The sequence below is a fragment of the Cotesia typhae genome, unplaced genomic scaffold (assembly GCF_013202065.1).
Source record: "Cotesia typhae breed Kobodo isofemale line unplaced genomic scaffold, CoteBio_Ctyphae contig_42, whole genome shotgun sequence".
Lineage (NCBI taxonomy): Eukaryota > Metazoa > Arthropoda > Insecta > Hymenoptera > Braconidae > Cotesia > Cotesia typhae.
The window spans coordinates 776255-803973 of record NW_027423751.1 but is presented as its reverse complement, the minus strand read 5'-3'; the positions used below and the strand labels follow the sequence as shown (position 1 = coordinate 803973).

General features: G+C 33.7%; 3 protein-coding genes across 6 annotated transcripts in view; 2 read left to right on the top strand and 1 right to left on the bottom strand.

Moving 5' to 3' along the window:
* Window positions 1–11084: 11084 nt before the first annotated feature.
* Window positions 11085–27719, bottom strand: part of LOC141528128 (uncharacterized) — a 35912-nt gene continuing 19277 nt past the window's right edge. Inside the window, exons 5-6 of one of the 3 annotated variants that reach the window (XM_074244021.1) lie at window positions 11409–11557; window positions 11265–11301 (exon numbers count right to left, since the gene is read on the bottom strand). In XM_074244021.1, the coding sequence (XP_074100122.1) occupies window positions 11280–11301; window positions 11409–11557 (171 nt within the window). In that variant the 3' untranslated portion in view covers window positions 11265–11279. Of the gene's footprint in view, window positions 11558–27719 lie in introns of all 3 variants that reach the window. The other 2 variants (XM_074244022.1, XM_074244019.1) reach the window with 2 other exon arrangements.
* On the top strand, window positions 21458–23233 carry LOC141528129 (uncharacterized). Of its 2 annotated transcripts, none has more exons than XR_012479317.1 (2): window positions 21458–22439; window positions 22558–22822. XR_012479317.1 is itself a non-coding variant. In XM_074244023.1 (2 exons), exon 1 carries the CDS (start codon window positions 21460–21462, stop codon window positions 22198–22200), a length of 741 nt encoding a protein of 246 aa, XP_074100124.1. In that variant the 5' UTR covers window positions 21458–21459; the 3' UTR covers window positions 22201–22202; window positions 22558–23233. The 2 variants fall into 2 exon arrangements, 1 of the variants encoding a protein (XP_074100124.1); XM_074244023.1 differs by having other exon boundaries at window positions 21458–22202; window positions 22558–23233.
* On the top strand, window positions 24258–27716 carry LOC141528109 (uncharacterized). Its single transcript, XM_074243979.1, has 2 exons — window positions 24258–26877; window positions 26952–27716. The coding sequence occupies exons 1-2, from the start codon at window positions 26833–26835 to the stop codon at window positions 27714–27716; spliced, it is 810 nt and encodes a 269-aa protein (XP_074100080.1). The 5' UTR covers window positions 24258–26832.

Below are 27719 nucleotides of genomic sequence, written 5' to 3'. Positions count from 1 at the left end.
TCCAAAAACACACACTCTGACAATATGTAGATTTTACGCATGAATCAAGAATTTTCTTGCTGTATTTTCCTGCCAGCGTAACTACTCCAAAACGGGAAGTATGGCCACGTTTTTTCCAGGTACCATCGCCGCTAACAGTCAACTTTGTCTCCGAATTTTCTTTCTTTAATGTAAGCTCTTTTTCTTCATTTATAGCTTGCTGCATACTGAGCTTACAAACAGTTTCGGCTGCAATCTGTAAATTCGTAAAACATCCCGCAAAAGTTTGGTCGTAAAATTTGCATGCTAAATCCATTAATCCACAGAAAAAATTTATCCCATTTATTCCGATGCCCAATAGACGCATCACAGCAACAATACGTTTATTTATTTCAAATGCGTTATTAATCATTGGTCCAGAATTAATATACGAATTGCCACATTCACAAATAATAGCAATTTTGAACTCTAGACCTCTTGAACTTGCTTGATTGAAAGTAACTTTTTTTTGACAGGTTTTACACACCACTAAATTACTAATTGCACTAAAAACTGATAAAAATTGCAAAATACAATATCCATGAGATGGGTCAATCACAACATTATTGTCATTATTATGTAATAACTTTTCTGCGGACGTACTGGTATTCGCAGTAGATTGCTCAAATGTAAATCTATTTCCGGTAAACTTGCGTTTTTTCGCAATTGATCGATGCTTAGGAACATTGTGAGTTCCTTTTTTATTTGAATATGAAGATTGATCACTCATTTTCAAGAAAATAGCACGTGTAAAATTATGATGCGCTCGATACAACGATCACAATGAGACTAAATGTGTCTGGCTCCGAAAATAATTTACGTGGCAGTAAACGAAAAATTTCTAGAAATTTCTAGAAATTATTATAATGATATATTTTTATATACCTGAGAGCCAACAATAGAAACTGGAATCGTGTTATAGGGGCTGGAAGAGACAGTAGACTCTGAACAATACTTCAGGTACGTTTCGCAGCTAATGACACTCTAGCTGCCGAGCGGCTGCTCTTTAAAATGTTATAACTCAAAAACTATTTGAGATATCGATTTGAAATTTTAATATGTTATTTTTAAAGGTGTAATCTACCGAAATATGAAAAAAAAAATCGACTTTTTCGAAATTTCACACTAGGTGTGCCCCTTAACTGTCTTACCTGCACCGAAGACTGTAATACAGTTGAGACAATTCATCGGTCTCTCTTCTTACTTTCGTAAATTTATTCCGAAGTTCTCACAGGTAATGAAACCCTTACACCGTCTGACCTCCGGTAGCAAAAGAAATATTGAATGGACTGAGGTACATGAAAATATCCGCCAGAAAATAATCTCTGTATTGACTAGTGAGCCTGGATTAATGATTTTCAACCCGAATTTTCCTATAGAGTTGCATACAGACGATAGCTCTGAAGGCTACGGGGCCATATTAATGCAAAAATTTAATGGTTCAAATAGAGTTGTCGAATATTATAGCAAGGCCACTAGTTCAGCTGAGTCACGATATCATTCATATGAATTAGAGACTCTAGCTGTATTTAACGTAGTAAAGTTTTTCCGTCATTGTTTGCATGCACCAACGTTTGCAGTAATTACGGATTGTAATTCGTTAAAAGTCTCTCAGAAAAAGGCTGACCTAACACCGAGAGTTCACCATTGGTGGGCTTTCTTACAGACCTTTAAATTTGATATCGTGTATAGAGAAGGTAAACGAATGGCTCACGCTGATTTCTTTTCGCGTAATCTCCTTACAGCACAATTGCGCAGTAATTCAAATAAAATTTTACAGAAACGTATAAATTTGACGGAAATTTCCGATGATTGGCTTTTTGTTGAGCAGCGGCGTGACCCAAAAATTTGTAAGATAGTACTCGATTTAGAAAATGATGAGATTGCGTCCGATCTTGCTAAAACCTATGAAGTACGGTCAGGGTTACTCCACCGAAAAATCCAAAGGCGAGGTAAAACATTATGTTTACTTATTGTTCCACGTGCTTTTAGATGGTCGGTAATAAATCATGTGCGCGAGTCAATTATGCACTAAGGGTGGGAGAAAGCACTTGACAAGGTTTGCGAGTATTACTGGTTTGAAGGAATTACGAAGTATATTCGTAAATTCATTGATAACTGTTATACTTGCAGAGTTTCCAAGTCAAGTTCAGGCAAAGTACAAGCAGAGCTTCATCCTATTCCTAAGACCAGCTTTCCTTGGCATACACTGCACATGGATATTACAGGTAAATTAACGGATAAAAACGATTCAAAAGAATACGTTGTCGTTTTAATAGATGCGTTTACTAAATTTTTTTTATTATATCATACTCGAAAAATAGATAGTGTCAATACTATTAAGGCTCTGAAAAATGCTATATCATTGTTTGGTTCACCGATCCGTATAATTGCGGATCAAGGTAGATGTTTCACAAGTAAAGAATTTCAAGAGTATTGCACCTCACAAAACTCAAAATTACATCTTATAGCTACGGGTTCAAGTCGGGCGAATGGCCAGGTAGAACGCGTAATGAGTACCCTCAAAAGTATGTTTACTGCAGTCGAAACGAGTGGAAACTCATGGCGAGCAGTTGTAAACGAAATTCAATTAGCGATAAATTGTACTACTAATCGAGTTACTAAAGCTAGTCCGTTAGAGTTGCTAATTGGCAGAGTAGCTAGATCTTTTGGAATAATAGAGGATCAAGATGATAAAGAAATTGATATCTCCGACGTACGGCAAAAAGCGATTGATAACATAGAAGTAAATGCAAAATATGATAAGTTTAGATTTGATAAGAATAAAGCAAAGAGAGTTTCATTTAAAATAGGAGATTTTGTATTAATTGAAAATGAAGAGAGGAATCAAACAAAGCTTGATCCAAAGTTCAGAGGTCCATTTGTGGTGACGGAAACTCTTGACGGAAATCGTTATATTTAAAAGTCTTTAATGGGTAATAGAACATACAAATACTGTCATGAAAACTTGAGGAAAATGCCTGAATCCAATATTCCTAGTGAGTTGGATGCTTCTGATGATCAAGAAGTTGTTAATCAGGAGAGCAATGAAGACTCTGCGACAGAGTCAGAAACCACCAGGGGAGAGACTCAGCACTAATGGTAGATATGAGGTCGCACCACTTGCTCCAAGCTGTAGGTCGTACAAGCAAATCTAGAGTGATTTGGCTAGGGTGCGACGGGCCAGTTGGTGAAGTTACGGGGACAAAAGAAATATGTTGACTGCACTACCTGCGCCAGTCTGTAGTCGTAACTGCAAACTCGGAGTAGTTTGAATCAATTTCGTTTGTCAAGATTGTCAGGGCGCGATGGGCAGCTGGTGACGTGGCGGGGGCCAGAGATGTTGTAAGCTGCACTACATGTGTTATACGTAGTTGACAATATGGCGGGGGCTTGAGGTGTACATAGTTGGAATACTATGGTGGTATACAAGTATGCAGTATATGGTATACAGTGGCAGACCATTTTGAGTGTTAGAGGTCTATACCTGTGGTGGATACGGCTTGTATTCAGTATAGTTGGAATGATGGAAAGCATCCTCAAGAAAACGTGTAGCGTAATAAAGATTGTTGAAAGTTTTTGTTGCTTTGGTGAATTTCTGGACATAAGTTTAAAAAAAAATAAAAAAAAAAATTGACACGGCATATAATAACCTGTTTACAGATACACCCGAGGACGTGTGATCGTCAGGTTGGCCGTGTCGGAGATAGTATCGAGCTGAGTTTTTCCAGAGATTGGGAAATTCCCAATATTTGAGTTTGTCTATTAGTTTTAAGCAGAATTGTAAAAGCATAGAATATTTAGTTATCATTTATGACCTAAGCCGATTATATTTCTTATGGTTATGACGATGGGCTTGAGTCCGGAGTAACAATGGTCACCAAACGTAGCCGAGGTCACAGGATGGGAGTAAAAAGTGTACATCTAGAAATATCGACAGACAATGAGGGCTGTCGAAATATTTTTGACAGAAGAAGTACTTAGGGTACTTAGACGGGTAGTTCTGGTCGAGCATTGATCGAGTAAAGACATCGGGCATATCCTGCTGACCCCGGATTCGTTCTCGGTCTTATTGCCCAGCGTCTTTATTGAAATTCAATTATCTTTTGTAATTAAATTATAGTTTGTACGAGCTAGTGTACATTATATTTTAAAATTGAAGTTTGTGTCAAATTTTAATTGTTGTAAATAATAAAGATGGGAGAAACTGATCCAAAGGACTCTACCGATGCCCCTCCCAATGCTCCTCCGACATATATATATATATATATATATATATATATATATATATATATATATATATATATATATTGTGACGTTATTTTAACGACCGGGGTCTATTTAAATTGAACGTCACTAGCGCCAACGAATTTTTGTAGTTTTAAGCTGATATTTCAAGGCCAAATACCATAGAAAATATAATTTTAAAGATTAAAGAAAATTGTTTTGTGAATTAAGTGAGTGTTGATGCCGAGTAACAAAGTTTATAGTTTTAGAGTGAATTTAGAGAATTAATGTTACAGTTGATATTTTAGGATTTTTAAGAGTAGAGTCAGTTTTAGAGTCAAGTTGTGAAAAATATCAAGGTCAAGTCATTTAAGGGTTTTATTGAGTTATTTTTGAGTTATTTTGAGTTTTGAGTTTTGTTTCGGATTTTGAGTTTTGAGTTTCGAGTTCTGAATTTTTAGTTTTGGGTTTTGAGGTTGCAGAGGACATGGGTAAGTCAGCGTTACCGTGGAGCGGGACTATAAGTCACCCGGTTTCGTTTGACATTAGACACCAGTCTAACCCTTTGAGACTTCCAGGTGGAATGTCTAAGTCTGGTTGAGATGCCAGCACTCCGACGTACAGGAATATGGCGAAAGCATAGGGGACCAATTTAAGTTTTCGGTTAAGTTTGCGTTTTAGCTAGTTTTGATAATTTCTAGCGAATAAAAATTATCCACTTTTGTGTAATGTTACGTTTACGTTTTGAGTTTTTGAGTTTCGATCCCAGCCGTAGTCAGTTACTAGAGAGTATCCACCAAAGGAATATCCGTACTCAGAGCCTCAATTGTTTGATTAAAGATTTAAAATATTTGGGAATTAATTGATTATAGAGATTTTAGTTGTGAGTGAGTCACGTCTAACAGTCGAGTTTTGGACTTCGTAGAGTACAGTCGTGTTTGGGAGTTGCCGCTGGTCACTTCAGGTGATCGGACGTGCGTAGAGTTTTCAGTTCCAGGTTAAGGTTTCAGTCTTTTGCATTTTATTTTTGGCTCCAGATAAAAATACAGAGTTATAAAGTTGGTAAAAATAAAATAAAAGGTTACTCAGCATCGACATTGTTTTTATAAGGTATGAGATCGCTTTATTTATTGTAATTTGAGTGTTAATAATCGAGTTCTTGGTTATGAGACATTAGATAGCCGATTCTACAGAGTACTTTTATGTTGTAAATAATTTAGAGTACGTTAACAGATTTATTTGATAGTATTATTCAAGTTGTTTAGATTCACTTATTTATTTGAGACTATTATTTTAAGATTTATTTATTTTATTTGTTTAATTTTATGAGAGTAAGAGTCTGTAACATGACTATAGCGTTTCCTATTGTTAGTTATATCGTTCCGATGAATTTTGTCGTAGTTATGTTCAAGTTTGTTATTTAGGTTAAAGTTTTGGTTATATAAATAAGGATTTTGTTGAGCATAAAATTTTGGTGTGGCGAATAAAGTCATTGCAATCATGGATCCACTCTCTACTCGAATCACACCCTCTCTCCACAAACCAGCACACTGAGCAACCCCGAGGTATCCCGTTGTCTTTCCGATTGTTGGTTATTTGTTCTATATTTTGTTAAGTTTTGTGTTTCCGGTTACGTTTACGTTTATTGGCTAGTTTGATCATTTCTAACGATCAAAAATTATCTAATCTCGTTTAAGTTCAGGTTACGTGTACGTTTATATTTAAGTTTTAGTTTGAGTTTGGCTAATTTGATAATTCCTAGCGGATAAAATTATCTGATTTACGTTTTCACTGGTTTGGTAATTCCCGTGATTAAAAATTACCTGGCGCCCTATTTTTATTGAGACCAGAAACCAAAAATCGGAAAGATACCGAAGTATAATTTAGAATTTTAGTAAGAAGTAAGTCCCCGTAAAACCCCAAGAAAAACCCGATTATAAATTGGCGGTTCCCGCCAAGGTCTGGAAGCGAGGAACACTGTAGCGATCGAACACCTGGATCAACTTTAAAAATTCTCGTTATAATATATATATATATATATATATATATATATATATATATATATATATATATATATATATATATATATATATATATATATATATATATTATATATATTCACATTACATAAATTCAAGCGAAATCGTTTTTCTCGTGTTGAAATTCGTTCGAAAAAATTTTGGGGTACTCAATGACGCGCGCCAAGTACGATAAAAAAATTTTTCTTAATTTTTAAATTTTCAACAAATTTTTCAATTTTTTCAACATTATGACGGTTTCTTGGTATTTTTTTGTATTTAACTTTTTTTGTATAGAATGAAAATTATTGTACCGAGTCTTATTTTTTTGCAAAGTGCAGATGTTATTGAGATGAGTTTTATGAACGTGGACTTGGCGCAATTTTTTACAGTGAAACTGTTTTTGTTCGGATTTCATATCTTTTTGTTAAGTGTAATTTTTTGCTCGCCTCTTAATTTTAAAATTGAACTTTTCCCACGCAAAATTAGAAATATGTAAATAAACTAATTAATGCAGGTAAAGCTATTATCATATAAAAGGTTATTTGTTCGTTAATTTTGAAAATCAAATCCTAACAAAAAAATTAAAATTCTGTTTCTCTCATAGTAGCTAGTAGCATTAAAAAACTTAACGTGACTGACCCGTGTAAACTCTTCGGTTTCAATCAATTAACTAGCTTATCAATGGGGATTTTAAATTTTTTATGTATATATAGTTAAAGTTTAACATTTTTTTGAATTAAAAAAGTTGTTAATCTAGATTTAATGCTCTACTACACATTAATTTAACAATAACAATAATTATTTTGGTAATGATAAACAATGATAATGATACTTTTAACATCAATTTATCATTACCGATATAATAAATTTCATTTTTATAATGATTATTATTGTTATGGTTACAATGACGTTATTGTTAATAAAGGGGACAATGCATCATACGCATAATTGTAATACCTATGGCCTAAAAATTACAATTATTTGAAATCCGCTCGATTGAATAACAATGCCACCTACAGGCAACGACTACAAAGTTGTAGAATGTGTACACTATCCAATGAGAATTGCCTAAATCTTGAACTGCTGGCCTGAAGGAAGAAAGTAAAACTCAAACAATCTTTAGCCTGTTGTATATTTAGTCTAGTTAATAAATGAAATTCAATAGAAAGAATAGGTTTGAAAACCATCCACATATGAAGTTGTTTGATAGTTTGTTCTAGAAATTTTGTATTTATAAAGTATTTTAACATTCTTAATTTCAAAATTAAATTTTTCCCGCGCAAAATTGAAAATTCATAAATGAATAAATTAATGCAGGCAAAGCTATTCTAATATGATAGGTTGTTTATTCGTTAATTTTGATAATCAAATCCTAATAAAAAAATTGAAATTCTGTTTCTCTCATAGTAGCGAGTAGCATTAAAAAACTTAACGTGACTGATCCGCGTAAACTCCGTGGTTAAAAGCGATTAACTATCTTATTAATAGGGATTTTACATTTTTATTTATACACAGTAAAAATTTTAACATTTTTTTGAAAATTTTAACAATTTTGAAAAGTTGTTGGTTTGGATTTGATACTCTAATACACATTAATTTAATAATAACAATAATTCATTCAGTAATAATAATGATAATGATATTTTTAACCTCAATTTGGTATTACCGATATAATTAATTTCAGTCTCATAATTTTTATTATTAGTGTTATTGTTATTATGACATTATAGTAAGTAAATGACACAATATACCATGCGCATAATTGTAAGACTTTTCACCTAAAGATTACAATTATTTGAAATCCACTTGATTGGGTAACAATGCAACCTATCGGCAACGACCACAAAATCATAGAATGGTACACTATCCAATGGGAATAACCTCTGATTATGATTGTTCATGTACAAAAAACCTTTGTTCCAACTTCAAATTGTTTATTTCTTGTTTAATTAACATTTTTAATAAGCTGAATATTTGTATTCTAAATATTTGAACTGCGCATGCGTCAACTTTACGTTTAGACTTTCAGCGCGGACTTTTGAAAATTATATTGGCCAGCACAGTGATTAGAGTAAGTGTATTTTTCTTGTAATTTCAATTATAGAGGTCACAGGACAAAAGGGCAACGTGTAGTTTTTAATAATTTCATAATAACTTTTATTTTAATGAAGTATTGAAATTTTTGTTAATTATTATGGATTTTTTTTTTTTTTTTTTTTTTTTTTTTTTTTAATAGTTCGTAGTATTCATGAAAATAGAATTGATGAAAATAAAAAAATGTACATGCATTGATTAACAATTCTCTCGATATTTTTAAAAAATTTAGAATGAAATGAATATTTATTAGTTATTTATTTATTTACTTAATGACATTAATATTGGCTGACGTCTAACAATTTTTTTTTAATTATTTGAATTAATTAAATAGTAATTCCTAAAAAATTACACTCGTAAATTTTTTAATTTTTTACACATGAGATGTGCTTTTTACTATAATTTTCAAAAGAGCGCTAAAAGTCTATATACGTAAAGTTGACGCATGCGCAGTGCAAATATTTAGAATGCATACATACAGCTAATTAAAAATGTTAATTAAACAACAAATAAAAAATGTGAAGTAGGAACAAATGTTAAATATACATGAACAATCAAAAATAGAGGCTTGATGACCCAAATTGCTACCAAAATATTAAAAAATGCGACAGGGGGGCTAACTTAAAGGTACATTATTAATAAATTCTTTTTAAAATAAATAAATGGAGAACGATCAAATGTTGAGAGTGAATAATAAAGAACAAACGAAAAGCTGAAAACGTGATAGAAAAAAAAAATCAAAAATTAAAAGATAAAAATTTGGGGTTCTAACTTCAGTGAGCTATCCCGTTGAATCTACAGTTTATGTAGAAATAATTCCAGTGCTCTCTGGTGGTTGTAGATGCAAGCTGTGAATTAACTTTTTTCAGTGTAGTTGCGTATCTATAGTAAGATTACTACACATTTTTATTTTATCTAGTCTGTGGCGGTGACTTTTCTCCATGACAAAAAAGTCAGGATCGAAATTTCTGGGCTTACTATAGTTTGTGCTGATAAAATTTAATAATTTTAAGTGAATTAAATGTTATAATTGATTATAATTAATTAATATCAGTAAAATAGAGTATGACTTACTTTTATGATATATCATTTTGGAAAAAGGAGTACCATATAATTAAATAAAATTTTGCAACCTCGAAATACCATTCTGCTTACAGTAAACACAGTCAGTAGTCTGGCGCTCCGTTTACAACGGAATTTTTGAACAGAACTTGGCGCCAGATTCTACCTGATCTGTGGATGACAACGTAGGTAGTGACATCTGAAAGCGACTAAAAATATCACACTGATTTTTAAGTGTAGTATAAAAATATGAAACATTGGAAATTAGATTTTTAGTTAAGAAGTGTTTCTATGCAGAGATTTTTGAATAAAAAAATTTAATTTAAACAGTTATATTCAACGTTATCTGAATCGAAATAATTCTGATTTATAAAAATAAATCATTTTTTCATAAAAAAATTTCTCCCTAGCACTTTTGCTATTGAAAAATGAAAAGATGAATTTAATTTTTTAATTTTTATATTTCTGTAATAAAAAGATAATTTTTTATTTTTCATTTTTTATTTCTGTGATAAGAAGAATATTTATCATTCAAAATAAAATATAAACTTATTTCACGAAAAAATATAAGTATGAAATAAAGAATAGTTTATATTGATGAACTAAATTATCAATTAGAAGCTTTCCATTTCAGATAAATTTTAAAAGAAAATTAAGTAACTTTGAAATTTTTTATAATTAAGAAAATTGTAAATTTGAATTTAATAATTCAATGATTAATGATTTAATAATAATCATCATAAGAATAGAGAAAAATATTTTTATTCCTATTATTTTTGTCATTAATTTAGTATTACCATTATTATTATTTTCAGTATTATCGTTACTATTATTATTATTATACGGCTCCGTATACATGCGAAGTTTTTCGAGTAAAATTTGAATTTCCCAGGAATTTATATTGCTCCGTACACATCCGGAGCCGTATCGTTCATTTGCCGTACCTTTAGGCACATTCAATTTGAATTTATTAATACTTTCTCTATAAAAGTTTAAAGTAAATCAAAGCAATTAAATAAGAAGGTAATTGTAAGCAAATCACCGTAGTTCATTAGAACATATGTGTGTGAGTCCCTTCAAGAGTGGAGTTTACTTGAAGCTACAGTATATGTAGAAAGAATTCCAGCGCATCCTGGCGAGTGTAGATCCAAGCTGCGAAATATCTTTTTTTAACTGTAGTTTCCCATCTATCGAAGGATTACTATGCATTCTCGAATTCTTTAGTCTGTGGCAGATCACTTTGCCCATTGAAAAAAAGTCAGGATCGAAATTTTTGCGTTGCTATAGTTTGTGCTGATTAAATTTAATAATATTAAGCAGATTAATTGTTATAATTGCATATAATCAATTAATATCAGGAAAATAAGGTATGACTACCGTTATAATACTAATTTAAGGAAAAAAAGGACCGTAGAATTAAAAATAAATTTGCAACCTCTAAAAAACGTGATGCTTACAGTAAACACAGTCGGTAGTCTGGCGCTCCGTTTACAACGGAATTTTTGAACGGAACTTGGCGCCAGATTATACCGAATCTGTGGATAGTTGATTGTTATAACTTACCTTCTGAGATATTTATTCTATTGAACTGTATGATTAATTGTAAGGAAAATTTTGTTAGAATGGATACAAGAAAAATTATAAATAAAATTTTCGTTCAGTTGCTTAATTACATATTTATTATAATCGAAAAAACTTAATATAAAGTTTTTTAAAAAAACTCAATTATTTTGTTGTTTTCGGCGCCTATGTACAGATTGTTTTTTGGTTCGACGTTTTTCTGAGGTGGTTCCTTCTGATTTTTTAAGATTTGAAGCTTCTTCCGCCACATTTAGTCTACTCATATTATTCATATATTCAGGTGAAATACTTTTTAGCTCTGCAAATTTAGACCATTTAAAGAGTGGATTTTTTTTTCGCATGAAGATTTCATTTGAAGATTCTAATGTTGCTGGCATTTCTTTCAGTTTTCTGACTTTTTCTAACCTCTCGATTAAATTTCCAGGTTCTGTTTCTGACTCTTCTTTATTATTGAATTTAGTAGCATGTTTTTGGAAAATTGAATTCGCATTCTGTAAAGTATTTTCAGCTTGTTTAATCTCCGCATCAACGTCAATCATGTCAAATAAACGGTCCTGAAAAATGTTATAAATATTTATTCTTTATGTACTATAACGAAAGCACTGTGACATGGGTTGTTTAATTAGAGTATTAGAAGTTATTGCTATTTTTATTAATCACTTAAAATTTAATAGAAATAATTATTATGATTATTATGACGATTAATTATTAATTTTCACTATTGTATTATTTGGATAATATTATTAGATTATTGTTATTGAAAGTTTGATTAATTTAGAATTTCTATAAGAGTGAGAAATTATTTTGAAGCCAAGCAAGTTTATCGAGCAAAAGAAAATAATCATAAAAAAAATTAAAAGAATGGAAATTTTTCTGAGTCCGGAGTGAAATTTAGTATGGAAAAGAAATTATTTGGTAAGGAATTATTTTAAAGAATAAATACGTAGAATTTGAGCGACGGTATGGATAGATAATGAAGGAATAAAGATTAAAATAGAAAAGAATTATGAGTGTTTCGACTAAATTATTGCATGGAAAAGAAAAACTTATAAATTTTTGACGATCAATAAGCTTGCGCGAGCCATGACAGAGGGCGAAGGTTGCTCGTTCGTAAAGATAGTTCAAAAATATGTTAAGTTCGGTTTTGAAAATAATTTTTATCAAGCAATTCTTTCTTGGGAGAATTACTTGGCTGAATACTCTTCACCAAGTAATTCTAGAGGATGATACTCTACCTGGAGTCTGACCAAGACCCAGAAGAGTATCGTAGACCGATCGGATGAAAGTTGCGAGTCCCCGTGCCGAGGCCCTCCGCTGAGGTACGGTAGGTAATTCAAAAGCCGTGTAGGTGAGGGCGAGGAGGATACTCTCAACTCATTCTCAGGGTATAGTTTAGGGCCCTCAGGGCAGACGGCTAATCACCCTAGGGGGGGGGAGTATTATGTAGGAACTAGGGTGTTTATAGACCGGGTTTTTGAGTTTCGCATCGGGAATACCGTCGTGTATGTTTAGAAAAATAATGTTCTATTGTATTTAGTTTACATTGCTTATATTGTTTAATATGTTTATATTGTTTATAATGTTGATTTAACATGATTTAGGTCAATAAACAGATTTTCTTTCTTGAATATAATAATTGAAATGAAGTGTTTCGTTTTTTTTTTTTTATATTTAATTATTTTTTTGATATAAATCCCTGTTCATAACCCTGGACTCCGGCCAGCAAATTTCGAGTCGAGGATTTGGTCAAAAATTTTAAAAACGTGAAAGCGTAACCCGTTACAGCACTTTTAAGACCTATTAAGCTAATTAATACAGTAATCTACATGCTAGCTGTTGCGTACATATCGACGCACACTCTGATAGTCAGACTCCCGAAGTTAGTAGCCGGCTTCGCGATAACCACCACAATTACTCTACACGTGGTGGTCAGCTACACGTGGTCAGTTAAATTAATTCAACGCTATCAAATTGTCAAAGTGCAATCTCTGCAATTCATCAATGCTGAGCAGTCAATCCAGGGTGTTATAGCACAATTAGCAACTCATACACTTTATTATAATTATCATTTATTATATTTCTTTAACACTCATCTCGATTTCTGTTATCAATTTAATTCAACCTCGTGCTGGATTCACCATGCCAAGTCTGTTGTCCACACGGATTAAACTTTACTATACTTAACCTCTGCAGTTACAAATTATCATAATTTTGTACTTAACATTCCAATGATCAATTTCCTTCATCATTTAACTTTTCAATATTATTTTACTATTTAATGCTACCTGGCTTGAATAATGTCATTTATCCAATCAGGTATGCAACTAAGCTCTAGCACTCGTATTATTATTTGTGACTGCAAATGTTCAGTTAGCTTTCACACTCGTATCTCGGATCATCATTCAGCTCATCGTTTGGAAGTTATTGTCGCGTCATCTCAATAATTCTACTGTAAATAACCTTAATTAATTAACATCATGTACTTTGTATAATTATGAATGATAATTTACAATTTTGTGTAATTAAATTTAATCTCCACGCTCATAAATTATATTCTATTAAGTCTTATGGATGGTATCACGCCGTTTATAATTAATCATCAATTTATAATACAACTACTTAATAATTTACTAGTGCTCTTGTTTTTTTTTATTTTTTTATTTTTTATATTTGTTTCTAGTGTATAGGCTTTTGATGCCCCTTTACACCCCAAGCCTTTCTCAACATTAATGATTTTGCTTGGTTACTGCTCTTTATATTTTGCGGCTGTGGCCCGACTTGTGCTTTCTGTACCGTATTCACCCTCACCCTCACCTTCTCAGGCTGTTGGAATAGAACCATGGGGAAACCACAGAGAAAATCCATGATAGTACAGTCGGAGCTGGGCTAAGTCTACAGTGATTGATAATGAATTCTTCTTTATCGACCACTGGAGCATTAGGTTCTTTTCCTAGTGTGCAGAGATCTCTCGTGCTAGCCAACGCTGACTAGAGTGGTCACCCAATTAAGTTGCAGCTTAACTGAGTGATCGCCCAAGTCAGACGTGTGCCGCTCGGCTATCTCTGCCACCTCCAGAGGATGGCAATGTAACGCACATATTTTTTTAATTATAATCACTGAAAAATATTGATGCGTATCGGGTTCGAACCCGGGTCCCACTCTTTCGAAAAGCGGGCACCGAGCCGACTAGGCTATTGCCTGCCTCTACTAGTGCTCTTGTTTGAAATAGTTAAAATAAATCATAATTTACTTTGTTAATAGTAAAAATAATACTAATAACTAAGTTAAAATGTTAAAATAATGATAATTAACTGTGATATTTTACATATCAAACGGCAAACCACGAATTAAGTGTTTAATTTATTTTCAACATCCAGATCCGGTACCGTTAAAATAATTAATGTGTATTAAGTTTAGCTTATTTTACACTAGCTTATACGTCTGATAAAAGTTAACCCTGGCACATCGCATTGACGATTTATTGCGGTAGATGACAGTTATGATTTAAATTACAGTTATGTGAAACTTTTAGGGAAACGCCATAAATTGTGATAGCACTATGTCAATTGTGCAGTGTTCACTAGCGTGTAAAGAGAGTGAAATTCGCCTCTGGGATGCTCGCGCATTTTCAGGCATACTTTAATGAAATTGTAACCAGGGTGTTTTGCCCAGGTCCAGTTAGCCACCCCTTTCCTCTTTAGAAAGGGCGCCACTGGGATTTTAGACACGGTGTCCCAGAAACCGGGGAAGCATGAGAGGGGAAAGACAGGGTCGTGAGAAGTCCGAGAGGGCTGTAAATAAAACTGAGAAAAATTATAACAAATTAAATTGATTTATTTAACCAAATTACAAAACTTAACAATTTACTTATAACTAACTTAATTGTGAGAATCTCTCACCTACACTGGCCCTTGCCAATTATTCTTACAACTAAATATCCAATTTTCTAAACCTCGTCACTCTGACGGAATACCTTAAAATATCAACATTTCCTCATCAACCTGACGGAATACCATAAAATACCAATTTATTACCTCGTCAACATGACGGAATACCAGTTAAAACCTATTCCCGACTGCGCCCCCGACTCGGGCGTCTACGCAGCGGTTTTCTAATTTAATCCATTGTACCCCGACTCGGGCGTGTATACAACGTTTCTAAATAACTCCCTAACTTCCATACAACCGATCGTCCACCGGACGCTAACTTAATATTCAATTTTTCCGAATTACTAATTATCTAAATTCCTTGAATTTTACGCTTAACATTTCTTTAACACAAATTATCAAATTTACTAATTTAATTCCTTACAAAATTTATCAACTAAATTCAATTACCAATTTAATTTATTCTATTGACTCACTATTCAATTAAATTCATTAAACAATTTTTGCAATAAATTAATTTACGAAATTCACTAAATTAATGAAATTCAGCCCAACGGCCTAGAATTAATTTTACAAAATTCCAAAATTCAAATTCTACAAATTTAACAAGCCTTATTAAATATTCAACTACATATATTCCAAAGTGACCTTGACTATCTAAATTACACAAATGCTTCTACTATTTCAAATTTTATCGATGTACTTTTAATTAATTAATTTCTCATACTAAAGGACTTGTAACAAACGAAATAAATGACCTTGACGAATACACTGACTCACTATTTTGTCAAAAGCCTCACTGTCTCAAAGCGTCACTGGCTCAAAGAAAGCCTGGCTCAAAAAAGCCTCGATGTTTCTTTTGCCGGTTCTTTTATAACCCTCAACTCCGAGTTCTCAAACTTTCCTATTGTCAGCCCCGCTTCGTTTTTGGGGACAGCAGTGGGGACTTTCGACTTGCACGCCCGATGACAAGTCTGAACTACTTGTCAAAAATCGAACGGTAAGGGAAAACCCTTATTTATCGTGGCGTCAATAAGGTGGTCGATAACGCCCATGGGAAGTTCAGTTTTCCCTGTTACAAAATAATAATGAATAAATCAAACTTTGAAGCCGAACTGCAAGCTTAGGTCAATGAAGGTCAAGATCAGTGGTTATTTCACGTTTCATTTAAGTTGTCATTATACGACCTTGTCCATGGCCAGTAGCCGCGTTAAGCAGGCAAGCGAAGCTTTAAACAGGTCGCTAGCTCTCCAGGCAAACAGGGAGTTAAAACTTGAAAAAACGACAGATCTTGTTGAACCCTTTCAAAACATTAGGAGATGAAACAGTATCAGCGATTGAACCGTAAACGGAATATTTAGGTCGTAATCCCGAGAACCAGGCCTAAATCGGAACTTAGGATTACAGGCAGTTCCTCATATAGTAGTAACATCAATCGGTGACTTTAACCCATTAGGTGAGTACAAGGCTGCCCTTTGCTCTCAGCATTCCGACGCAGTCTAACTAGAAGAAGATCATTTGGATTCTACTATATTGAAAAAGAGTGTTTCAACACAAACAACCTGAGAGATACGAGGTCTAGATTCACAGCACCCTGGTGAACGTCTGGCGGGGGGAGGGTAACGGAGTGATCGTTACCCGTTAAAAGCCCTTTTATCCGCACTCATTTAATTATCGACGGATCACAGAGCGCTGTGGTCTTAAGCCCTCGTAGGCATAGTTCGAGGCTAGTAAGTGAATCCCCAAGATGGAGGTGTCGGTGTAGTGAGAGTGGAAAGAGCAGAGGAAGAAAACAACGCACCAACAAATTTTAGAAGAATTATTGTGACCGAACAGTCCGACGAAATACCTCGCGAAAATTCTTCTACTCAGGTAATTATTTTTATTTCGCTCGACCAAAGTGGAGCGAAGCAATGAAGCTTTTTAGTAGGTTTCATAGAAATCTTACTATTGCGTTGGTCCTCATGACAGAACTTTTGAAAAATTTTGCTATTTCCTGACTCAGTTTGTCAAGCTGGTTCAGAAAATGCCATTAGTTCAAAAGCTTATTTATGTATGTATATATATATATATATATATATATATATATATATATATATATATATATATTATGATGGGTTTTTCTTCACGGTGCTGGCGTCGACAGCGCCGGGGAGTTCCACCTAAATGTTGGCTTACCTGGTTCGTAGCTTGTTGGGTGCCAGGAACTTTACGTTCCGCGGTTCGAATTCAGCAATTGATCGTCGTCGGGCGGCAGGTCAACGTCGAAGAGATCCTAAATTTTTTAGAGCGAGTGTAGAAATCGAGGCGGAATATTTTTACCACCAGAGAATAGAAAAATAGAGACAGCTCAAAGAAACAAGTAGTGCGCAGGGACTATTCAATTAAAAAAAAGAATCTGAATATGATCGAAATTACAAATAATGAGTTATTCTTGGTTCGTTTAACAAACAAAATTTCGAATTAAGGAAATTAATTGCATTCGCGTTATTATCGCCAACAACAAATAAAAAAAAACTAACAACAAAAAAAAAGCAAAAAAAAAATAATCATTTCGCTTATCGTATCGTAACAACAAATTTCAAATTTCTCAACAAAACAAATTAAATGTCGCCGCTTCGTATTAACCAATTCAAAAAAAAAATTAACAAAGAGAAGGAAAAAAAAAATGTTCTAGTTCGCGTTTATTTTCCTAACAACAAAAATTTCGACTTCATCAATATAATTAATTATCGCCACTTTCTTCGTAACAAATAAATTTGAGTTTTCAAAAAAAATACAAAAATATAATTGTCGTAGCCTTTCTTTCGTAATAACAAATTTTTAAATTTAAAAAAAAATCAACAACAAAAAAAATATACTGTTTCGTATTTCTTTCCTAACAACCAATTTCGCATTTATCAATAGCATCGATTTGTCGTATTTTGGTTATCGATGGCACAATGGATCGATCAGTTATCCTCTGCGGCGGATAAGTGAACCATCGGTAACTGTTGTTACCCGTCGGGCAATACGCGGGACCCCTGATAGCCAGCGCTTTCTCAGTAAGTGTTGACTTCCAGCAGTTACGGTTAATTTATACATCAAGTTGGCGGTAATTCTTCTCTCAACAACAGTTGTAAGCAAATTGACGGAAATCTACGACCGCAACTTGAATACAAGTTAACAATCAAACTTGTAGTTAAATTTCTTTTCAACTTTACTACAATTTGAAGGAAATACTTGTACAGCAAGTTTTGACGTCTATTTGCAGAGTAAGTTATAGGTAACTAATAGGTAATCGCTCGCTTTGCCAACTCTTTCCGTCAAGTTTGCTTCAAATTGCGGACGTAGATTGACAGTAAGTTATAGATAAGGTGGCTATCAGGGACAAAGCTCGAGGTAGCGTTTCTATTTGCACTCGTAGATGGCCCTTGAGTCGAGCCAATTTTTGCGGCAGGCAAGCTCAAACTTTTACCAAATAAGTTGACACTGTACACAACATTCCTTTACAATGGATTAATATATTTTTGGCACCGGATACCTGGCTGACGTCACCCCGAAGCCGAAATTCAACAACGCAATTGCTGAATTTCGGTACGATTTTACTTTCTGACTTAATTACGAAATTCGTAATTATTTGATCTTTCGATATTAAAAAAAAATTCAATAATTAGTTATAAGTTATAACTCGGACGAGTAATAGGCCTATTCGATCTCGACTTAATCGCGGACCGCGGTGAAGTCACCCAGGAATGTTAACAAATTGCGACCGCACTTACCCCGTTCAGTCGACTCTCCAGGGTGGTTTGAAATTCCTGATAGCAGTTGTCGGCGATGCTGACGGCGGCAGAGGCTCTCGGCGATGGCGTCACGGAACTTTCGTTGTCGGAATGACCAAATTTTTTTTTTTTTTTTTTTTTTTGAATTCTTGACTGTCTGGCAGTTGACAATTACAGCAATTACAGCAATTCATGAGAGAAACTCTAGCGTCGACTGGATCGACACTCAAAATAACAATTACTCAACAAAATAAGTAAATTCACCACGTAAGCGACTGAATTTTCGTAATAATAATTAATATTCGTTTTAACTTTATTTCGTAGCGTAACAACAAAAAATTATCAGCGGTTCAACAGTGGCTTTTTCGGTGTCCGGCTCAGAATTGCTGGCTTTTTCGTTTTCCAGCAACATGTGGTGTTTTCGCTAGCGCAGCTACAAAGCTGCGCGTCCAATCAGCCGTTGTTGGATAAATTTCCATAGTCGATGGTTGGTCGATTCGCAATTTAGTACTCCATTCGGCGTTCAGGTGGAGCCCTGGTATGCTCCCGTTGCTTCATGGTACGGTGATTCGTAGATTCAGATTCCGGGTTTTCCTCGTTGCTCGTTGTCACTCCCAGATGTCTCCCTGGTCATTGATTTTGTCATTCGCTCTCTCTCTCACACACATTCTTAGTTTACATAGTAAATTTTTCGAACGTATCAATCCATACTAAATTTGATTATTTGGCGCGGTTCGGCTTATTTTATTTACCTCGAGCTTCGCAATCTGACCGGAATCCACTTAGGGCGACACAGGCGCGTCGAATCTCAGCATTCCGTCAGCCTGGCCAACACTATAGACTAATTAATGCTTAAAAAAAAATAATCTCTATAATGAAATTTAATGGGAAAAATTTCCCATGTCACAATATATGTTCATATATATATAGACATACATACATAAACTTTTGAATCATATGCATTTTCCGACTCAGATCGACGAGTATAGTCGAAATATAGCAAAATTTTTCAAAAGTTCTGTCATGACGACCAATGCAACAGTAAGATTTCTATGGAATCTACTAAAAAGAAGCCCGCGAAGAAAAAACTCTGACTCATATTAGAAATGAATCCGGAGAAATTATAAAAAGTTCATCAGGAAAATATTTATTTGTTATTTATCCAGGTAACGACTAACGGATTAATAGAAAAATTGGATATTTTTGAACAGTTACATGTAATATTGACCTTTCAATTACAAATTTATTTATTCATTCAGGTGGTATAATTATTCCTTTACCACCAAATAAAATCGAATCTGAAGACCAAAGTCCAAATACCAGCATCAACTCGACTGTATCATCTGAAATATCATATGGAGAAGTACATTGGAATGATGAGCGCTTAAGGGGCACACCTAGTGTGAAATTTCGAAAAAGTCGATTTTTTTTTTTCATATTTCGGTAGATTACACCTTTAAAAATAACATATTAAAATTTCAAATCGATATATCAAATAGTTTTTGAGTTATAACATTTTAAAGAGCAGCCGCTCGGCAGCTAGAGTGTCATTAGCTGCGAGACGTACCTGAAGTATTGTTCAGAGTCTACTGTCTCTTCTAGCCCCTATAACACGATTCCAGTTTCTATTGTTGGCTCTCAGGTATACAAAAATATATCATTATAATAATTTCTACAAATTTCTAGAAATTTTTCGTTTACTGCCACGTAAATTATTTTCGGAGCCAGACACATTTAGTCTCATTGTGATCGTTGTATCGAGCGCATCATAATTTTACACGTGCTATTTTCTTGAAAATGAGTGATCAATCTTCATATTCAAATAAAAGGAACTCACAATGTTCCTAAGCATCGATCAATTGCGAAAAAACTCAAGTTTACCGGAAATAGATTTACATTTGAGCAATCTACTGCGAATACCAGTACGTCCGCAGAAAAGTTATTACAAAATAATGACAATAATGTTGTGATTGACCCATCTCATGGATATTGTATTTTGCAATTTTTATCAGTTTTTAGTGCAATTAGTAATTTAGTGGTGTGTAAAACCTGTCAAAAAAAGTTACTTTCAATCAAGCAAGTTCAAGAGGCCTAGGGTTCAAAATTGCTATTATTTGTGAATGTGGCAATTCGTATATTAATTCTGGACCAATGATTAATAACGCATTTGAAATAAATAAACGTATTGTTGCTGTGATGCGTCTATTGGGCATCGGAATAAATGGGATAAATCTTTTCTGTGGATTAATGGATTTAGCATGCAAATTTTACGACCAAACTTTTGCGGGATGTTTTACGAATTTACAGATTGCAGCCGAAACTGTTTGTAAGCTCAGTATGCAGCAAGCTATAAATGAAGAAAAAGAGCTTACATTAAAGAAAGAAAATTCGGAGACAAATTTGACTGTTAGCGGCGATGGTACCTGGAAAGAACGTGGCCATACTTCCCGTTTTGGAGTAGTTACGCTGGCAGGAAAATACAGCAAGAAAATTCTTGATTCATGCGTAAAATCTACATATTGTCAGAGTTGTGTTTTTGGAAGAAAAAAAAGATAGCGAACCTGAAGATTATGAGTAATGGCTATCATTACACGATGAAGAATGTGATGCCAATCATAAAGGATCTGCCTCAAAAATGGAAGTGGATAGTGTAAAAGACATGTTTGGTCGTTCCATTAGTAAATATGGTGTAAAATATACCCGCTATATTGGTGATGGTGATAGCGCTACCCACAAAGGACTTATAGATTTGAATCCTTATGATATTCCTGTTGCTAAATTGGAATGCTATCTACATGTAAAAAAAGAATGGGAACACGTTGCCGAAGTGTAAAGAACATTAATAAGAAATTAGGAGGAAAAAGTAAAACATCACAAAAGTTAACTGTAAATTTTATAAATAAACTCCAAAAATATTATGGTTTAGCAATTATGAGGAATCAAGATAATGTAGATGAAATGTATAAAGCAATCTGGGCAACATTTTATCATTTCTGTTCAACTGACAAAAACCCAAATCATAAAAATTGTCCAGAAGGCGCTGAAAGTTGGTGCGCTTATCGCCGCGCGGAAGCTGAAGGAATCACTAGTACATTTAAACACGATTACTTCCCACTGGATCCAGAAGTACAAGAAGCTATAAAACCGATTTATGAAGACTTATCTCGATATGAATTGCTTGATAGATGTAAAGGTAACAATACTCAAAACAACAATGAAAGCTACAACGGTTTACTTTGGCACTTTTCACCCAAGCATCTTCATAATGGCTTCAAAACTATTGAATTGTCAAATAATTTTGCAACTGCAATATTTAATGACGGTTATTCGTCAATTTTGAAGATATTCAATGTAATGGGAGTGATAGTTGGACCTGCAGCAAGAGATTTTGCGGCTCTTAAGGACGACACGAGAATACGAATCGCTGATTATCGCCAAAGGGCTTCTTCAAAAGAAGGTCGATCATCTCGAAGAAAAGCTTCTTCAGCTGAACAAGCCCTTTTCGAAGAAGAGGAAGGTGTATTATATGGCCCTGGAATAGCAGATTAGCTGTAAATATGATTTTAAACCACTTATAACAGTGGAAACGATCATTTTATCTTTAAACGCGTTTTTCTCGAAACAGCATTTTCCGAATTTGCTGCAGTGATTACTCAAAAACAAATGATCCGATCACTATCGAATTTTTTTTACATGTTCTATATATAATTCTTCGTACAATGACCTATCGATTTTTTGATCTGATCAAAAATCGAATTTTCGCAGGCCACAAACGACCAAAATTTTAGGTAAAATTCGACTATTTTTTTTAAAACGCCGCCATATTGTCAATTTTTGATTTTTTTTTTTATCGTAGGTCATTGTACAGACAATATTATCTAGTTTAACGAGATATTTTTTTTTTAGATTTCATCCACGGAGAAGGCCGGAATCACTGCAGCAGTGAAGGACCTTTTTTTTTTCGCGCCGTTAGAGATCGACGATAACTTAAAAAATATTTAATTTTTTTCTACAAAAATTTCATTATGTATTCTTAAAACATGTATAAATATATTCTTAAAATTTTAAAATAATTGATAAAGTATTTTTTTTAATAAAAATTCCCAAAAATCACGTTTTTTTTAGGCCGTTACACTAGGTGTGCCCCTTAACTAATATTGACATCCGGAAATCATACAAAACTTTTTCCAAGTTATCAAGTCTTGGTGCAAAATAAGTGATATAAAATCAGATGAAAATACTCCTCCTAAAAATTTAAAAGCTCATAAACCGAGACTTAGTGCACAAATGAAACAAAAACTTCTAAAAGAGTGGTTGAAAAACTCCAATTTGAATAATTAGTTCATGCCAGATACTTCAGATAAGTACAAAGTCAAATGCAGTGTGTGTAATACTGTATTTACTGCGGAATTAATGGTTATCAAAAACCATGCTAAATGCAAAAGCCATACATCTTTAAAAGCCATACAACTAAAATGGCATAATATATACAGGGTGATTCAGAATGACCTTCACAGCGGGAAACTGTAGATAGAGGAGTCGATTCTAAGAATAAAGTTCCTTAGTCGCTTTTCGATATTCTCAATAGTTTTTGAGTTATTCAAAATATAAATTGACCAATCACAGACAAGCTTTAGAAATTAAAAAAAAATAAAAAAGAATAATAAATAAGTTAAGTAACACTGCCACAGCAGACTTCATGTTAAATGATATTTATTTAATTTGAAAAGTTCGATTTCTCACAGAAAAAAAACAAAACGTGCAATTACAACCTAGAACGTATTTGTATATTTTTTTTATCTTTTCCTTTTCACAGAAAACATTATTGACTTAAGATAATGCAATTATTAAAAAACATAACTTCCGGAGAATTGACTAAATAAATTACGTATTTTTAAATATATAAACTTCAACCAAGAATAAAGAAAAAAATTTAAACTAATAAAATTGTCTTACTGAAATAATAGCAATTTCAAACAGACAAAAATATAGATATAGACAATACATAAAATAATTGTTGAAAAATCTTTGGTTTTGCTTGCTCGGTCTCGCTCAGGATTTCGCTAAGCGCTTGATGTACGTCATAGCATATTTGCGAGATTCTCAGCGAGACGGCCAGCGAGATGTCCGGCGAGATGGTTAGCGAGATGTCCAGCGAAATGTCCAGCGAGACGTCCTGCGAGACGTCCAGCGAGACATCCAGTGCGATGTCCGGCGAGACGGTCAGCGAGACATCCTGCAAAACAGCTAGCGAGATGTCCAGCGAGACCGCCTGCGAGATGTCCGGCGAGATGACTGTCTCGCTGGATATCTCGCTGGACGTCTCGCCGGACATCTCGCTGGTCGTCTCGCTGAGTGTCTCGATGAACATCTCGCTGACCGTCTCGCCGGACATCTCGCTGGACGTCTCGCTAACCGTTTCGCGGTTAGCGAAATAATTAAATAATTAAATATCATTTAACTTGAAGTCTGCTGTGGCAGTGTTACTTAACTTATTTATTATTCTTTTTTATTTTTTTTTAATTTCTAAAGCTTGTCGGTGATTGGTCAATTTATATTTTGAATAACTCAAAAACTATTGAGAATATCGAAAAGCGACTAAGGAACTTTATTCTTAGAATCGACTCCTCTATCTACAGTTTTCCGCTGTGAAGGTCATTCTGAATCACCCTGTATATGCCATATATAATAGCTAAATTTGTCATTAAAGACAAATTTTTGGGAACGGGGGGAAATAAAGGATAAAAGGGGGAAGGGGAGGATCTTTACTCAGTAGGAATTTTCGGTAACTGAAAAAGTAATTCGGACAGCCCAGACCCCTTCCCCTTCGAAGCGATAAATTCCATTTCTCACCAAAAATCAATTCAATCTTTCACTCAAAAATATCTGGAATCACCAAGTGATCAAAATACTACAAAAGCAGAAATAAAACTTTGCGGTTTTTTAGCGGAACACAACATTCCGTTTTAATTAATGGATTGTTCGACTCCGCTATTAAAAGATTGCTTTTTGGATTCCAAAATTATTTAAAACATGCGTCTTAAATCTTCAAAATGTGCCGCTGTGGTGTTGAATGTCATTGGTAAGACTGAAAAAGAAGTTTAGGCAATAAAATTGAAAAATGTGCTATTTGGTGTAATGATTGATCAATCTACAGATATATCATGAACTCAGAATCTTTGCATCATCGTCAGATTTTAAGACTCCGTTCACAGCAAAAGTATTAGCCGTTTTTGATAGCTACATCAAATTTTTAATGATGAAGATAATTGTACTAAAGCTTCGGCAGAACATGTTTTTAATTGCATTAGAAAACGGTTTAATAAATACTCCGTACCATTCTCAAACATTACCGGGTTTGGAGCAGATGGATGCAACACAATGATGGGCGACAAAAGTTCTGGGCGTACACGCTTCGAACAAAGTTGTCCTGGTATCTGCATTATGAAATGTATATGTCATTCGTTACACCTTTGCGCTGGTAAAGCGTGCTCTAAATTACCATCGGACTGTGAAAAATTGCCTCATCTAACCATTTTTCTTTAAGTTCCAAGCGAAAATTTGCATTCAAAGGGATTCAATTAATTTTAGATCTAAAAAATCATAAGATTTAACGACCTGTACAAACACGTTGGCTGTCTGCTTCAGTAGTTGTTGAATGACTTCTTGAGAAATGCGATGCCTTGGTTTGATATTTCAATGATTTAAATTTTGATGAAGAATGCAAGAACATGACTAAGAAGAAAAAAATTATGTGGTGTCGTGGGACACCAGGTAGGAACGAAGTTCCTTCGGCTAATGTAGAATCGACACAATATGCAAAAAAAAATTGTGCTCAATTATATGTAGGTTTTCCTGATTTTTTTCTCTTAAATTTTGCTAATTAGTTTTTATTTAAGTACAGGAAAGTATTTAAGAAATTCAGTATTTTAGGAAATAATAAAATAAATTACGTAAAATAAAAAAAAATCGTAATTCACATTATCAACTAAAATAACAAAATATGTCTCTTTATTTTTGTTTGACAACACAAAATAACATAGAAATATGAGTTCATAAATTCATGAGTATATCGCGTGCCTAAAGGTAAAAAGGGCGCATATTTTTTTTTTATTGCCAATTAAGTAGTAGATGCATTCTACACTTAAAATTGAAAAAAAAAAAATTTGAAAGGTAAAAGGGCGTATGTCTTTAATAATACGCTCTTGTAACAGGGAAAACTGAACTTCCCATGGTCGTTATCGACCACCTTATTGACGCCATGATAAATAAAGGGTTTTCCCTTACTGTTCGATTTTGACAAGTAGTTCAGACTTGTCACCGGGCGTGCAAGTCGAAAGTCCCCACTGCTGTCCCCGAAAACGAAGCGGGGTTGACAATAGGAAAGTTCGAGAACTCGGAGTTGAGGGTTATAAAAGAGCCGGCAAAAGAAACATCGAGGCTTTTTGAGCCAGGCCTTGGAACAAGTAACGCTTTTAAGCCAAGCTTTTGAGCCAGTGACGCTTTGAGACAGTGAGGCTTTTGGCAACAGTGAGTCAGTGTAGTGCTGTGTAATAAATTCTGTCATCGAGATTTAGGACCATCAAGAAGGAAGTCAATGGACGATCCGGGATTGGGAACCCTTTACTTGGAGTCAGATCCCAGTCAGCATCCAAATCAGAAAGACTTCTGGAAGAAGTCTTTTCAAAGACGTCCATAAGAAGTCTAAATATGATGTCTTAACGAATTCATCAATCAGAACTCTTAATCAAGAAGTCGACAGGAAATCTTTTGACAAACTTTGTAAGACTTCTAAAATATGAGCTCTTCAAGTAGTTTACTTACTGAACTCATAAGACATCAATAATCTGAGCTTTTTAAGAGGTCTTTTTTCTGACTTCGTAAGATGTCATGAATATGAACTCTTTCAGAGGTCTTTTTGCTGAGGTAGGATTGAATTGTATTGGCGCATGCGCACAACGATAGAAATTTTATTTTTATTTTTTATCTCTGTTTTAATATAACCTATAAGTGTATGGTACGTTTTCTGTTTACATTCAGCGTCGAATTGCAAAACTTTAATTTAGTGAAATCAATTAATTATTTATAACCAGTGATTTCGTAATTTGTAAATTAAAAGTTCTAAAAATAATGTAAGTGCATATTCTTAGCTAATTAATATTTGACTGTGTATGATATTTCATGTTTTTATCAGTGATAAATTTGAGAAATCATTCGATTTTAAAGGTAACGTATACATTTATCCAAAAAATAAATATAAATTATGATTTTTTTTTAATTTAAAATATTTTTTTCTCAAGATGTCTGAAAGAAAAAGATTCAGTGAACTGTCTAAGAGTCAGAAAAATCGAAGATTGAAAAAACGCTGTGAGCAGGCAATTTTGGAGACTGCACGTGCAAAAGCATCGGTTGATACTTCGTTTGATAATGATCCAGTTATTAATAATAGTGTAATGAACAACGACAATAATTATGACAGTGATGATTTCAGTTTACAGTCGATTCATTTAGATAATACCGTAATCGATATCTCTTTAAAGACTTACACAGATAATAATGATAATTCTCATTGTACAACAACAAAAACGACATCAACAGTAACAGCAACAACTACTACAACTTCTATCACTTATAATAATAATAATAATAATTGTGATATCGAAGTACCAATTCCTTTAACCAAACAATTAGCTCAATGGAAATGCGAATTTAACATTACTCAAGCTGGATCAAGTGCTTTACTAAAAATTATTAGAAATGTGGAGTCAATAGAAGAGTTAAAAACTCTTCCAAATGACAGTCGTACCTTAATTGATACTCCTACAGATACTACTATTCGTGAGGTTGCACCAGGAGAATATTTCCACTATGGACTGAAAGAAGGATTAATTGATCCATTAAAAATTGTCGATATAAAACAGATTACAGATATTATCCAGATTAGTATACACATTGATGGTTTGCCAATATCGAAGAGTTCAAAACGACAACTGTATCCTATACTGGGAGAAATTTTTCCAAAAGTCTCTGTACCTTTCGTTATTGAAAATTACGATGTTATTTAGTAA

Excerpts from the sequence above, each read along its gene's own strand:
- LOC141528129 (XM_074244023.1), top strand. The coding sequence starts at position 21,460 with ATGGGAACACGTTGCCGAAGTGTAAAGAACATTAATAAGAAATTAGGA.
- LOC141528109 (XM_074243979.1), top strand. The coding sequence starts at position 26,833 with ATGTTTTTATCAGTGATAAATTTGAGAAATCATTCGATTTTAAAG. Across the intron at positions 26,878-26,951 it reads GAAATCATTCGATTTTAAAG|ATGTCTGAAAGAAAAAGATT; the intron begins GTAACGTATACA and ends TTTTTTCTCAAG.